This window comes from Doryrhamphus excisus, linkage group LG3, assembly GCF_037039965.1.
Source record: "Doryrhamphus excisus strain RoL-2023G ecotype Guam linkage group LG3, RoL_Dexc_Guam_v1.1, whole genome shotgun sequence".
NCBI lineage: Eukaryota > Metazoa > Chordata > Actinopteri > Syngnathiformes > Syngnathidae > Doryrhamphus > Doryrhamphus excisus.
Genome location: NC_136359.1, coordinates 8,807,158 through 8,822,499, shown reverse-complemented (window position 1 = coordinate 8,822,499; position 15,342 = coordinate 8,807,158). Strand labels below are relative to the sequence as shown.

The following is a 15,342-nucleotide window of genomic DNA, read 5'->3' as shown; positions in this document are numbered from 1 at the left end:
TGAAGGTCACAAGAAGGAGGAGGAGGATGGCTGGAGGGGTAAAGTAAAATGAAAGAGTAGCGGGGGGGTGTTGGAAGAGCAAAAAAGTCCTCTGGCTTTTGAAATCTCTTTCAGCTAGTTTTAACAGCCCTCGCTAGACATTTATGGGGGGAGAGGAGGCACAGGGTGAAGGGGGGGGGGGGGGGGGGGGTTCAGAGCACAGCTGTGGAAAGCCTGGAGAAGTGGAAATTAAAACCGACACACTGTGGAGGCTCTGTGTCAGTGGTTTATTTTGTGTGTGTGTGTGTGCTCTCGTAAGCACAGGTCCATACAAGGTTGAAGAAGACCATCCTGAAGATGAGGAATGATTGAGGAATGATTCTCCATGTTCACACCACCAGAGTGTTATGAAAAGTTTCCAGTGAGCTCAGTGAATAATTTCGGTATGGTCGCGTGAAGCCGCAACATGAGGTTGCTGTGTAATTTGACTTGGCCTGCTCCTTTAAGAAAAGGCAGCACTCAGCACTGTGAGGTCCATGTAACCTCCAAACGTTAGTCACGCCTTCCTCCTCCTCCTCCTCCTCCTCCTCCTCCTCCTCACGAACGCTCCATCCAGCCTGCTCTCTGACCTTGTAATCATGAGGGTCAACGATGTCGTGCCTGCCAGCGAGAGCGCACACACAAACACAAGAGAGGCCTTCGGGACGCTTCTATCCGCACCACCAGTGCTGTGCTCTGGTTTCGGCCTCAGTCCCGGGCCTCCATTTAGAGGTTCTGCTGTTGTCTGAGCAAACAAAGCAGTGCAGTGACAACAAGGCCTGCTCGTATTTTTTCTGCTTGCACTGAGAGGAGCGTTTCCCCTGACTTTTCTATGTCAGCCCCTGTGAATGTTTTTCATTCTAAAGAGCTCGGCGGGTGCACGGCCCGGTGGTGGTGGGGGGGGGGGGGGGGGAGGGGGGGGGGCTGGTGTTTGGGTGCTATTGTCTCTCTGAATTGAGATATAGTAAGCCATACTGGGAAAATGCGGTTTTGTATGTTTGTAGTTTTAATGCTGTGTTTGTGCGAACAAAGTGCTATTGTGCACTTCATCCACTTTTTACATATACAGTTGTCCCTCATTTATCACGAGTAATTGCTTCCAGACCCAACTGCTTCAAGTGAATTTCCACCAAGCATTAATCATTTTCGTAGTTATGCCATAGAAACTCAGTTATAACAGACTCACACGTTAGCAGTTCCTTGTTTTTTTCTGGAACGCATATGTCGTGCAGTGGCTATTGTCTCATCAGCGTATTGTAATAGCGGGTTTCAATGGCTTTACACCCTTATTACCTAAAGAGTAAATAAAGATGGCGGACAGACACAGGGGGACAGGAAGTGACGTCGTAGGTTCAGAGTTGAGTTTTAGCTTGTCGTGGGTTATGGCCACAACAGTAGCCTGTCTTATGGTAGAGTGGTTAGCGCGCAGGCCTCACATTGAGAAGACCCGAGTTCAATTCCACCCTCGGCCATCTCTGTGTGGAGTTTGCATGTTCTCCCCATGCATGCGTGGGTTTTCTCCGGGTACTTTGGTTTCCTCTCACATTCCAAAAACATGCTAGGTTAATTGGCGACTCCAAATTGTCCATAAGTATGAATGTGAGTGTGAATGGTTGTTTGTCTATATGTGCCCTGTGATTGGCTGGCGACCAGTCCAGGGTGTAGTAGACCAGTCCTCTCGCCCGAAGACAGCTGGGAAAGGCTCCAGCACCCCCGCGACCCTCGTGAGGATAAGCGGTCGAAAAGGAATGAATGAATAAAAAGAAGTTCTCCTCCCATTTCGTGTGGAAGTGGTATGTTTTTGGCTTCTTACTTTGTCCTTCTCCAGACTTTTTATTGTTTAGAATAAATAAATTGGAAGCGAAGTAGTTAGCTCGGTAGCTTGCTATGCTATCGGCGGCCGCGTCTGTTATTTACCTGCAGTAACCCTACACAATGTGTTGAATAGAATAATAGAATAGAATAATAGCAGTGTAAATGGAACTAAGGGTTATTATTGTAAAATGTGTAGCGAAGCCTGCGTTTTGACAAAGTTGTCCATGAAGTGATGGCAAAAGTAACCTTTTCAGTACCTCTTGGCTCAAAAGTGAGAGGCTGTCAGGACCCATATTTCTGTTAGACATCATTGAGACAGCTTTCCACTATCTATTCATGAATGTGTCAATATTCGTATGATTGGTGTTTGTTGTTGTATTACTTTGTGTAGATGAATGAAGGGGGTTCGTGGTCCAAGTGTGCCCTTGCTAGAGACCTTCCGCCAGTGAAAGACAGGGAGACGGGCGTCGGCGGGTCTTACCTGACACATAGGAGATTTAATTAGACTGAGGGGGATTGTGTGGAGTGGCCCGGGAATTTCACAGGGGCTTAGCTTGAAGAAGTAAGAAGAAGAAAAAAGAGGAAAGGAAATAAAAGACAGGGGGGCCATAGAAGAGGAGGGGGGCCCACTCACTTGCTTCGTCCTCCTCTAAATTGTTCTAGCTTCTAAATTCTAGACCCTTCACTCCATTCCTTTTGCTCTTCAAATGGAAGAGACGGAGGCCCCTATCCTTTCAACCGCCCCTCACCCCCCGCCTTTTTTTAACCCCCCCTTCGCATTCCTTACTGCTTTGTTTTCTCCGTGTTTTGCTTATACACCACACACACCCAAGAGCGAGTACCCTTATCCCCAATCACCCACCTCCCCTTCCAACTCACTTTTGAATTAACGAGCACTGGCTAATTATGCTTCTGCTTTCTTTTCTCTCTGTGGCATCTTTAAGACAAAGCCTCCTTTAGCCTGGACGTAGACACACATAAGGTACATTTCTCTTTAAGTGCATGTGTGCCTGTCGATGTGGGGGGTTCACTTGGTGTGCTTCTATGTGGGGAGTGGTTGGGTGTATTATTTGATTTAGCTCATGTCTCCCCATGTACAAATGTCTGTGGTTTGCGCAGGTATTTTCTTTCTGACTTGTTCCATTTCCATTTTTTTTCAGTCAGTATTTTTACTAAAAATGTTGCTCAAAGGTGTTTGCATGCAGCTGTTCTGATGTATTACAGTTTGCTTATGTGATGTATGTGGGGGGTGTTTGCAGGTATTTCTTTGCAGTATTGGCCATCCTAACAGTTCTGGGGGTTCTGAACGGATTGGTCCTTCTTCCAGTGTTGCTGTCCTACTTTGGGCCCTATCCTGAGGTAAGCATTCAAACATAGTAGAAACTATAAGAAGTATTATATAAGTGGATTTTGTATCATCAAATCAGCTTAAAGTAGAACCTAGATTTATTTCGGGGACTGACAAGTGCATGTGAATAAAATTTGAGCAAGATTGGTTGAAAACCATGGCCACCATTAAGCACAATTTCAATGCAGGGGCGGGACCGAGCAACTAATTATGTCATTGACTATTTTTGACTATTCTAATGATTATATAACTTTGAGGATATCTGGGGTGGGTGTTCACGAGACTTAACACTCAAAAGGAAATAAACAAACATATACCAATATATCTTTAAAATAGAAAAAATATCTTAAAGTTGCCCCACCCTCGGCCATTTCTATGTGGAGTTTGCATGTTCTCCTCGTGCATGCGTGGGTTTTCTCCCGGTACTTTGGTTTCCTCCCACATTCCAAAAACATGCTAGGTTAATTGGCAACTCCAAATTGTCCATAGGTATGAATGTAAGTGTGAATGGTTGTTTTTCTATATGTGCCCTGTGATTGGCTGGCCACCAGTCCAGGGTGTACCCCGCCTCTCGTCCGAAGACAGCTGGGATAGCCTCCAGCACCCCCCGCGACCCTTGTGAGGATAAGCGGTAGAAAATGAATCAAATGAATCTTAAAGTTGCATTGTTGCTACTGTCCACCAGGTGGAGGCAGAGGGAGGCTGAGGTCATTGCAGCGCCCCGGCAGGCACCAATGACTGCTTTGCTAAGACACAATGTATACACTTGTATTGGTACATGTGTTTAGTGTCCTTAGCTAGATGACGTGAGTCAGACTGTTATATTGTTATATTAAAAATGACCTCCTGCAATTTACAATGAACAGAAACAAGAACCTGGCACCAGTTCCCAAAAGGCTTGCAGTCTCCACCCCTTTCTTCTATCCATGCCCAGCGCCATTTGTTTTTAAGGTCTTTGTCAAATAGGAGAGTCGAAATAATAGTCGGCTTGGATGCTGCATTCAAGACCACAGCATTGCCACTGTTTTCTATATGCAGCAGCAATTTCATTCATTCATTCATTTTCTACCGCTTTTTCCTCACGAGGGTCGCGGGGGTGCTGGAGCCTATCCCAGCTGTCTAGACAAATATGTGTAATTTCTAACTTTAATGTTGGTCATTGTTTAATTCATTTTCTACAGTTTAGAGCCCGTTTTTTCCTTAGTTGTCTTGAACGCAGCATTAACTGTTGCTAGAGGTCAACTCATGTTACAGTTGCTAACATAGGATTGGGCAGTAGCAGTTTGAGGGAGGGGCCTGACAAGTCAAATTCCAGAATACTTTAAACCCTGCATTTTTACTCTTTTTTTCCTTTTTATCCCAGGTGTCTCCAGTCGATGGCCGCAGCAGGTTACCCACCCCTGACTCCTCGTCCCACATGGTCCACTTCTCAGTCCGCCCTCATCCCACAGCGTCAGCCTCAACCACCTCGGGCGCGGCCTCGGACTCCTCAGATTCCGAGTACAGCTCCAACAGCAGCGCATCGGGCGTCAGCCAGGAGCTGCAAAGCTACAACATGCCCTCTCATAGAGGGCAAGCCGGAATGCCGCAGCAGCAATACCACCTGCACACCACCAGGGGCAGGACAGAGGAGGACAGGAGGGCAGGATCGGGGCACAGGCGGTCAGCCAGGCAGCCCGACCCCACATCTTGTAGAGTGTCCTCGGTATGAAGACAGTTGTCAATTTCTTAGACATATTCTTAAACATTAAGAAGTCTTCAAATGATAAATAACAATAAACATCAATTTATTGATTCTATTCACAGTCTCAGGGTTGTAATGCCGGGCCACCGCCCAGCACCACTCAAGGTAACAGGGACCCCAAGGGCCAGCCACCCCGGCACGCCCAGCCTCCACCCCGGCCACGTACAGATGCTTTTGAAACCTCGACCGATCCCGAAAGCCACTTTGCGGCTCACAGCCACAGGGAACACTTGGCGGGCCACCGGGGGCGCGCCCCCACTCACCACCACCCCAGCCCTTATGGCCAGCCCATCACCACAGTGACGGCGTCGGCTTCTGTCACCGTCGCCGTCCACTCCGCCGGCTCCTCTTACCCGGGATACACTGCAACAGACAATTTCTGCCAGGAGGAGCCCTCCTTCCAGGACCCACATGTGCCTGTGGACCCCCACACAGGTGAAACCAAGGTGGAGGCCATGGAGCTCCAGGATCTGGAGTTTGAGGAAGCTGAAAGCAACATAGGCAGGCGGGCCAGCTGAGGTACGACTTTGATTATTAAAGGTCCCATCATATAGTATTTTTCTACAATTTTAAATAAGTATCAGAGGTCCCACATAGTTTATTGGAAATGTGGCCAAAATGTAACATTGATGTTGAAATTTAAACACTTTAAAAATGCTTTCAGCAGAACCTCTCATTGAAAACCCACAGTATCTAACAACAGTGTTTGTCTTCCAGTGGTGCTGTGTGTGCGTGTCATGGCCAAAGATGGACTTTCTTCTTTTGTAAAGCTAAGCCTGGCACAGCTTGGCCCACCCTGGCTCGCCTCTGGTCCTCATCAGCCTCCAGTGTTCCTGTCATGGTGCTCATTGTTGCTGTAGCCCGGTTGTCTCTTGTCTTAAATATATGTTTGTCTATATTTAAAAACTTGTATACATATGCACATATGAACAAAAACAAAGTAGCTATAACAGACGGGGGCTGCCATTTTTCATGGCGTGTGTCTAAGTGGGAGTGAGAGATGTTCATTTACTGTTCACTCGTCTGAATCTGTGCCCATTAGAAAGGTCCATTTGAACAAAATATGTCACTGCTCATATGTCAATATGTTGACATCATTGTACAATTTGAACTATGCAAATGTAGGAAAGAGAGAGAGTGTGTGTGTGTGTGTGTGAGGGTATAAAGTGACAGTGTAATGGAACATATTAGGGATGGGCACTATTGGCGGTGGGGGAATGATTTCACTCCATTTAAAAAAAAAAAATCTCATTCAATCATGGTGTTCTGAACTCCTATTTCCGTGCCAGGGCGGAATAATGTTGCTTTGCCCATGTGTGCATTTAACTCAACAAGCCCAACGTCAAATAGGTTTTTCTCGACTAATTTCAGCGCAGTTTTGGTTAATATGTATTTGTACAGTTTTCATTCATTCATTTTCTACCGCTTTTCCTCACAAGGGATGCAGTGGGTGCTGGAGCCTATCCCAGCTGTCTTCGGGCGAGAGGCGGGGAACACCCTGGACTGGTTGCCAGCCAATCACAGGGCACATATAGACAAACAACCATTCACACTCACATTCATACTTATGGACAATTTGGAGTCGCCAATTAACCTAGCATGTTTTTGGAATGTGGGAGGAAACCGGAGTATGCAAACTCCACACAGAGATGGCCGAGGGTGGAATTGAAATTGGAACCCTGGTCTCCTAGTTGTGAGGCCATTGTAAAAATAAAGTTTAAATAAATGAAAATGCAAAATGTAAAGCGAATTACTATAAAATAAAATAATAATATAATAATAAATAATAATATAATATATAATATAATAATAAAAATAAAATACATAAAAATATTAAAGCGGTCCCTCGCATCCTTTTCAGTATAAAAAGTATGGACACGCCTCAACAGCGCCCCTGCTGGTCTCAGCCAAGTACTGAACTCCTCCATTCCTTCAATTCCATCCCATTCATAACAAATGATGAACCCATCCGTGTGCCCATCCCTAGATCATAAACCCGAACCTTCCCGGCCTCACTTTTACGCTCATTTAAAACGATGACAGACATTGTTAATTTAAGTGTGTGCATGTGTGTGTATATAAAGGTGTATGATGATGACTGTACAAAGGTACGCATGTTAAAATATCACAAACCTGTGGTAGTTTTGTAACAATAACTGTTTTAACTCGACATGCTATGCGTGCTATTTAAGACAAGCAGATACAGTATGAAGACTTTTTCATTTTCTTTGTCTTTTTTTTTTTTTTAATTAAGCTGTTTGTTTTGAAAGTCACTGCCTCAGCATCGGCACCTGTTAGTGCACTCAGCTTTATATCAGTGTGTTAGTATTTCTTGTTCTGTATTGTTTAACCATAGCAGGGTAAAAAAAACAAAAAACAACTGGTTTTGTCCACCTCAGAAACTTCTGGAACAGGGTCCACGTGTGGCTCTGCATCTAGCGGATAAGCTAACCACATACTGTACAAGTGGACGCAATGTGGCACTTGACTTCAACTCACCGGAACGTTGCTCCCCTCCCCTCACGTAGTTCGTGTTTTTTCTCGTTCTCGCCAACCGATAAGCTAGCTAACACCCACATAGCCTGCTAACGGCTAAAATGCTACATACGTATCCATACCGTTCTCCATCTTGGTTCGTGTCATTAGTGAAGTAAAAGTATAAAACAAGCTTCAGCTGCCCGCCACGCTAATTTGCCACGTTAGCGCCATGATGCTAACAGGATACACGCTTCCTTCAATGCCAAATGACATAGCCCTTCACTTCCTGTTTAATCGGCATCACTTCCTGTCCATGAGCTGCTTAGATGAAATAGGGTGTTTTTTTGTTTGTTTTGTTTTATTTTCTCCACTTGTCATATTGGCATTAGTGGAGGGAATCCTAGCTGGCAACTATTTTATTCAATTTTTTATATATTTTTTGTTTTCAACACTCAATTGCGATATTTATATTTTTGTAATATAAGGTGTTTTTTGTCATTATTGTTGTGATGCCAGTGGATAACAAATGCAGGGATTTTTATTGAAAAAAAACACTATTACAGTTAAAGTTTTGACATTAATGGAGTTTTGATCTGTATAAAGTGCTTACTAATGTTAAATAGGAGAGAAGATTATATAACATTTTACACTACAGGTCTCACCATAGCTCTTAGAGAATTGTTTAAATAGAAAATGGAAAAAAAAACAGATCAGTGATTCTTCCAGGATGGATGTATGCTGTTTTTCATTTACAAAGATAAATGTATGCCATATAATTTATTTATATGAAAATTTATTTTTGTAGTGTACATAGTAGTTGTCAAGACTGTTTGACAGAAGTATATTTTAAAGAGTTTATATGTAATGATATTACAGTGCCATAACGGGAAAGGAGAATTGTTTTTTTGTTTTGTTTTTTTAAAGGTGCACACTTGTGATTTGAAACCGTCTTGTGAGACAACGTCAACACCTCCCCTTCAGTATTACACAGCTGTTTGTGTGGCCATCAAACATTGTACGAGCTCGCAAAAATATTCATGTTCAAACACTGATAGAATTCTAACAAATAATAAAAAATATAACTTATTTGTGTCTTTGTTCATAACTTTTATTAAAAAACACAATTGCAAACAAGTCATACGTGTGCGTCTTATTTCCCTGACCGCAGACAAGAGTGAAGGTAGCATGAGCCACAAACAAGTGGCAAGTGAAGTGAAACATGGTAAGAAGGCATCACCACAGGCTCTCGGTGCACTCACATTGAGCTTGGCAACCCATTGTAAATTGCAGGAGGTGTTTGTACATAACAGTATAACAATATAGCAGTTATCACCGAACTAAGGACACTAAACTCATCACACAGCAACTTAATACTCAAAAGATATACTTCACAAATGTACCAGTACGAATGAAATAGGAAAAAACATCTTGGAGTTTTCCAATAATTCATTGGGCAGCTGCAGTGATGTCAGCATCCCTCTGGGCTCCTTTGGCTTCCTCTGGTGGACAGACACACAATCGCAGCACCATCTTTGCATTTTTTATGCTGCTTGTCCTTCAATTAAATGCTTTGCTCAGACGCAATACAATTGTGGGAAAACTTTCAAATGTTTTTTTCATGTACATTATAGATTTAAGGTATACATTTTGAGTGTTAAGTTGTTGCATGATGAGTTTAGTGTGAATTTTGAAAGGGTTGACAAGCTTGTCATTTTCTTTGTTTTTTTTCATAGCTCACGACTGGCTCCTGCTAAATGAAGAGCTACCTAGTCCTCACTGACTCATGCGAGCCACAATATGTCATTTTATGACATGGACACACACAGCTATATACTTAAAAATCCTTTTTGTCTCTAAATTTAGCGTGTATGGCTTAGTTAAGCATCTCCGGAGTGGAATTTGGTGGTGCCAAACAGACTTCAAAAGCAACTTGTGATTTTCTAAAGGCAAAGAAAGAACAGGGAAATTTGGTCATTAAAACCAACAAGACAGATAGATTACAGTGCTAAACATACTACATATAGAACAGTAAATGGAATATTGTCAGACAGTGGTCTGCATGATCTCAAGCCAACAGAGCTATAATACTTTTCACTAACTGCAGACAAAAGTGAAGGCAAATGGGTGGACTCCTTTTAAATTAAACCTTAAAGTATTGACTTCAATTACATATCGATTGTTGTATTATTATTTGTAGCTAAGGAAGGCAAATATTAACAGTCACTATTACCTCAAACATGTATGCACTTTGACATGTGGCCTGGAGTCCACTCACCCCCTCAATGGACTCCACCCCTGTGCCCCCCTGCCTCCGTTACATGATTTTGATTGACAGCTTTATAGACTGCAAGGAAATTGGTTGTAGTAACAATACAGCTGGCCTACTCAGAGTCATGAAAAAAGGGGCATGTGGCCTTGAGATGGTGAGCGGAACAGCGCCCCAACCCAACCCGTTGTCGACTGCATGGGTGGCACCCCTTCATACATTGGCCAGTAAGATCAAGACCAAGCTGCTGACTCTGGAACAGTCTAAGAGGTCTTGTCATTATGTTTTAAAGCCAATAAAGATGCACAGCAACTCTGCTGAATCCTCACAAAGAGACACAGTCGACGAACGACTCCTAAACGACCGCCTGTGTTTTGAGGAACCTGGGTGGCGGCGTGTTGAGTGTCGTGTTTTGAAGACCACTAATGCAACCTGACATTTTTAGTCCGGTAGCAAGTATGCACTTTTTTTAAAGCTGTTAAATACAGCCTGTTCTTTATTCTTCACGATTCATTTGAGAGCCAAAACTTACGGCCGGGGCTCAAAGTGGGGTGTGGGTGAATTTTTACTAGGTTGCTAGGTAAATTATTCCAAACTATTTTATTGAGGAACACAAGTACTTTTTCGCTTCATGTTTGTTGGGTTCTTTACCATTAGTCTGTGTACAATATTGCCATGGCAACCCATGATAAAGCTACCTTCATGGTCTACCTCTTATAGGCTTTTCTGTCATCAAGTGTTTACGGTACCTGTCGCTTCTCTAAGTAAGGGGTTGCTGTGGTGACATGGTAGAATAAAATAAAAGTGCAGAAAGCGGCCACTCCATATCCAGAGCTTCAACAAAGAATGGAGGCGGGGGTCACTTTGGGGCCTCACAGACACCTTGAAAATCATTTAAATGTGCGTATCCACTTATTATTCCAGTGGGGACCTAAATGTGTTTACATGCTCACATAGTCCCTATATCTTAAATCAGCACATTTAGGCTTGGCTTCCTGGAAGTAAGTATGTGTTATTGGTATTCAGGTGTGTTTGTGTGCTGTCCATCCAAATGATAGTGATATTTTGTACATTGATAATGTGCTTTCCTGCTTTCCTGGAGTGATGACTGGAGCTGTTTTAAGCTATAAATAAAACAAATATGCTTATCCTCACGAGGGTCGCGGGGGTGCTGGAGCCTATCCCAGCTGTCTTCGGGCCAGGGTACACCCTGGACTGACGGCCAGCCAATCACAGGGCATATATAGACAAACAACCATTCACACTCACATTCATACCTGTGGACAATTTGTAGTCGCCAATTAACCTAGCATGTTTTTGGAAAAAAAAACCACGCATGCACGGGAGAACATGCAAACTCCACACAGAGATGGCTGAGGGTGGGATTGAACTTGGGTCCCCTAGCTGTGAGTCGTGCACGCTAGTTAAAAAGCATGTTATTTATTATTATTATCAATTAACTCTGGCACTATACATATATTTGAGGATATTTAAAATGCATTTTCAAAGAAACGCAATAATGCATCCACCGAAGAACATTTTTTTGTATTATTTTTTATTTTGATTATTTAATAGAATTCATTATTACTAGTAATATTAAGACTTGAGTGCTCCTACTTTAGGCATTTAGTCATACTTGCTCACGGTGCAACAGAACAAAAACAAAACACCCACATAAAAGTTAACACATAAATCAACAAACATAACACTTGACTTAAAACTGTTATTTCCAAATGCCCGTAAGGCATGCTGGGTAGTCCAGCTGAAAAACAATATGAACTATGAAAATTAAAACATTGAATATCAAGTGTATGTTAACTCCTCCTTTTTTACTTTTCTTTTGCAATTAAGCAAAAATGTGACAAACACGACAAAACCACAAGTTACCCAGCATGCCTTGTGGCTGAAATATATGGGTGTTTTTTAGCATGGTTATTGTATGTAGATATTTATTTGTGTGCCCACACAGTGCAGTTGGTATGTTACTTTGCGTGTTGTGTGTGTTGACGTGTTGTGTTGTTTGGATTTCTTTTTTCTACAAGCTACTGATTGCATCTGATTTTGGCAACTCAAGCATGCCACCAGAGCAATGCACATCATGTTGCTGTTTGCCCATCCCAGGTATACGGTATGCTAGTCTTTTCCACAGTTGGCTCATTGAACAAAATTATATGATGTTGACATGATGTTGAACCGGTGTGAACATCCCTTATTTTACTATCCTGGTCCTCTTTTTCCTGAGGAAGCTGTAGAACATTGTGCTTAACTTTTACAGCTGCACTGTGGACAGTGTTGTCTCAAAGTGCATCCCAGCATGGTGTGCCAGCTGCACCACAGACCCATTAAAACCATTCAGTACGCCATTGGGGCCCACCTTCCTGCAAAGGGGTACATTTAGCAGGTCGGCTGTCGTTGAGGAACATCGAGAGAACATGGAAACACACAACACTGAAAAACAGCTTTTTTATCCCATGACACTCACTCGCACATAAAATTATTATTACCTCTGCCATTTACAAGCAGGAGGAAATGTTTTAATGGCAGTGGGTTTGTTTGTGCAGAGCTTCCTGGTTTGTTTAAAAAAAACATCTGCAACTTTCTGTAGCCATGATGCAGCTCCACTCCAGTCCCAAAGGTGGCAGTATACACACTTAAATGTTTCAGATCACAAAACCAATTTAAATATTTGTCAATGATAACACAACTGAAGACAACATGCAGTTTTTATTATTAAGGGGGAAAAAGATCCAAACCCACACGGCCCTGTTGTGGAAAGTGTCTTCTGTATTTTCAGATGGGGTAGTACTCCAGTTTTTGAATGATCAATCATATTTTGATATGAAAGATGGTTTGTGCATGTGAAAACAATTTCTCAGTTGTTATGCATACATAGGTGACACATAGATTTATGAACCTGATGAAAACAACAGCTTTTTACCCTTTCTAGTGGTTCATCGACAGAGATGTTTATGTATCTGGCATGCAGGAATCCGTCAAGGGAAGATGTTTGAGGCCAGCAACAGGTCCAAGACATTCAGAATTCAGTTTGTATTCACAAACTGTCTAGTTATCCAAATAGCTCCGTGCAAATGCGTTTAGTCTTTCAAGTGTACAGTGTATAATTCTCTCATAGTGTGCAGTAAGAGGAACAAGATGATGATTATTTCTGACTGTTGTGGTTGCATTCCAACACTCTATAGTACAGTACTGTATCTTCTGATGCAAACATTTGTGGTGTTTTTGTCTACTTCTACAGCTGCACATGTATTTTGGTGGCACGACACATTTCCTCTATGCGTGACATTTGAAACGTGGCATTGAAACTTTATAGCTTGAACACAGCTCTTTCTAAAAGCTGGTTGACCTTCAATTTAATTTCATCATATGGTAAGAAGGATTTGACTAACTCTACCTGTTAATTTGTCCTAATCAAATATTACTATGACCGCATCACTCCAATCTGGTAAACCAGAGCGGAGAGAGCTACTTGGCGTGGCCCAGCAAGGTGCACTGTATTCGGACACATGCTCCGAGCAACCGGTGTGACGCTACAAAAGGTCTCCGGCAAACTTTTTGCATTTCTTAAATGTCACTGCGCCAGCGTTTCAGGTGGCTGATTAGCAATTTGGTACAATTAGCATACTTAATGTCTTCCCCTGAAAATGAATGTTCGTTCATACAAGGGGAAGTTACGGAAGGGCATTGAAGTGACAGGCAGCAGAAAAAAGGAGCAGTTCACTGTGTGTTTTTTATTTCGGTTAGCTGAGCCACCCTTGGCCATCTCTGTGTGGAGTTTGCGTGTTCTCCCCGTGCATGTGTGGGTTTTCTCTGGGTACTCCGGTTTCCTCCCACATTCCAAAAACATGCTAGGTTAATTGGCGACTCCAAATTGTCCATTGGTATGAATGTGAGTGTGAATGGTTGTTTGTCTATATGTGCCCTGTGATTGGCTGGTGACCAGGTGCTGGGCTCCAGCACCCCCGCAACCCTCGTGAGGATAAGCGGTAGAAAATGAATGAATGAATGAATGAATGAATGGTCCGATAATTATCATGCATGTCATCTGTTTAGCAACTGTCATATAATCATAAAACAAAGTTTTAAGTAACATACGAACATGCTTAATGGTCAAGTGCAAAAATAAATAATAATAATAATGATTAAATTAAAGTATATAGCTAAGCATACGTACATATAATAATAACACAAAGCAATTGCTGGCGGTAAGATTGATAATGGATGTTGTAATGATACTGTACCATCGCTATTTTGCTTTTTTTCGTCCCAGCCCAATTGCAGCCTACATTAATTTGTCACTGATGTGACTCCAGCGCCATGCATCTGCATTGCTCAGCTCAAACATGTGATGTGCAGTCTTTTTCACACTTGTGTCATACAGTTACAAGGTGTGGATGCATGCAAAGTGAGTCATCAAATAAAGAAGTATTACTATGTAAAAAGCCTTATCGTATGACCAGCCCTAACACAATGGAATTTACTAATGATCTAAGCCATATGACATTTTATTGGATTTCTCATCTGTGCTTATTGATTCTGGCACCATGACAGTTGCCTAATGAGGACCAGGGCTAAGGGCGGGAGATGGTGGGAGTACTCAGGACCCCATGTGGAGCCTCAGTCGGAGTCAACACCACCCAAAAATGAATACATGGAGTATAATCTCATACGACTCAAGGAGCTCATCCAAGACTTCACACTGTCCGCATAACACAACACAACACAACATGAATTAAATTACATAACAACAGATAGATATCTGTAACAAAGCTTACATAATTACAGCAGTACCTATTTAAAGCCACTTGAGGACACTATTGCTCTGCAAACACCTTCCCTATTGTCTAGGTGAGTACTTTTACTTTATTTTTGTTTTACTACACAGCGATTAACATCTCTTGGCTAATCAGACTGAATTCATTCATTTCAGAAACAGGCTGGGTGTTCTGCCCTTAACGATGCAAACCAAAACCAATTCACAAAGAAGAATGTGAAGAATGGTGGAAAAAGGGGGCTTTCGGGGCAGGAAGTGTGTAATTATGGACAAAGAGGGCTGATAGATTGATGGATGAATATGTGTTTGTGTTTCCATGACCTCTATTGGCCTAATGCAAAGCACGTGTCTTCACAGTGTAAGTGTATACAGGATGTACACTGATTAAATGAATGAGTGGCAGTTCCAGGTCTATTCTAGTGGAGGTCCGATGCAAATATGCTCTTATTGATACCATGCGGCATAACAATAACCGGTATTTTATTATGTACAGATGTGTAAAGTACAGTTTTTCCCCTGTGAAAATAAGCATAGACCAGTCACTTTTATAATGATGTTTCCTTGGCAACTTGGGGCAACCTAGGAGTCTGCTGCATCAACACTGCAGAGAGAGGGTAAGGACAGTCAGCAGTAATCGGAAGTCAATAGGAAAGACATAAAATGATCAATTGATCAAATATTTGTCACTGTATTTGAAAGGTGTTGTGAATGCAACAAATGTGTTAAACAGTATGTGTAGTTTTTAAAGAAAACACAAATGCAATTAAACATCCACAAAAGGCATACCATACTACCATTATTTCAGTTTCATGAATGTGTCATGCAGGAAAATCCACTTTCATGATTATGATACGAATAATAATGCAATAATGCAAATGAGG

General features: G+C 42.3%; 1 protein-coding gene across 2 annotated transcripts in view; it reads left to right on the top strand.

Moving 5' to 3' along the window:
• ptch1 (patched 1) overlaps positions 1 to 8,489 on the top strand; it is a 63,688-nt gene extending 55,199 nt beyond the window's left edge. The window contains exons 21-24 of one of the 2 annotated variants that reach the window (XM_058069900.2): positions 3,093 to 3,192; positions 4,545 to 4,886; positions 4,988 to 5,444; positions 5,643 to 8,489. In XM_058069900.2, the coding sequence (XP_057925883.2) occupies positions 3,093 to 3,192; positions 4,545 to 4,886; positions 4,988 to 5,443 (898 nt within the window). In that variant the 3' untranslated portion in view covers position 5,444; positions 5,643 to 8,489. Of the gene's footprint in view, positions 1 to 2,777; positions 2,816 to 3,092; positions 3,193 to 4,544; positions 4,887 to 4,987; positions 5,445 to 5,642 lie in introns of those variants that run through there. The other variant, XM_058069902.2, reaches the window with a different exon arrangement.
• The last annotated feature ends 6,853 nt before the right edge of the window (positions 8,490 to 15,342 follow it).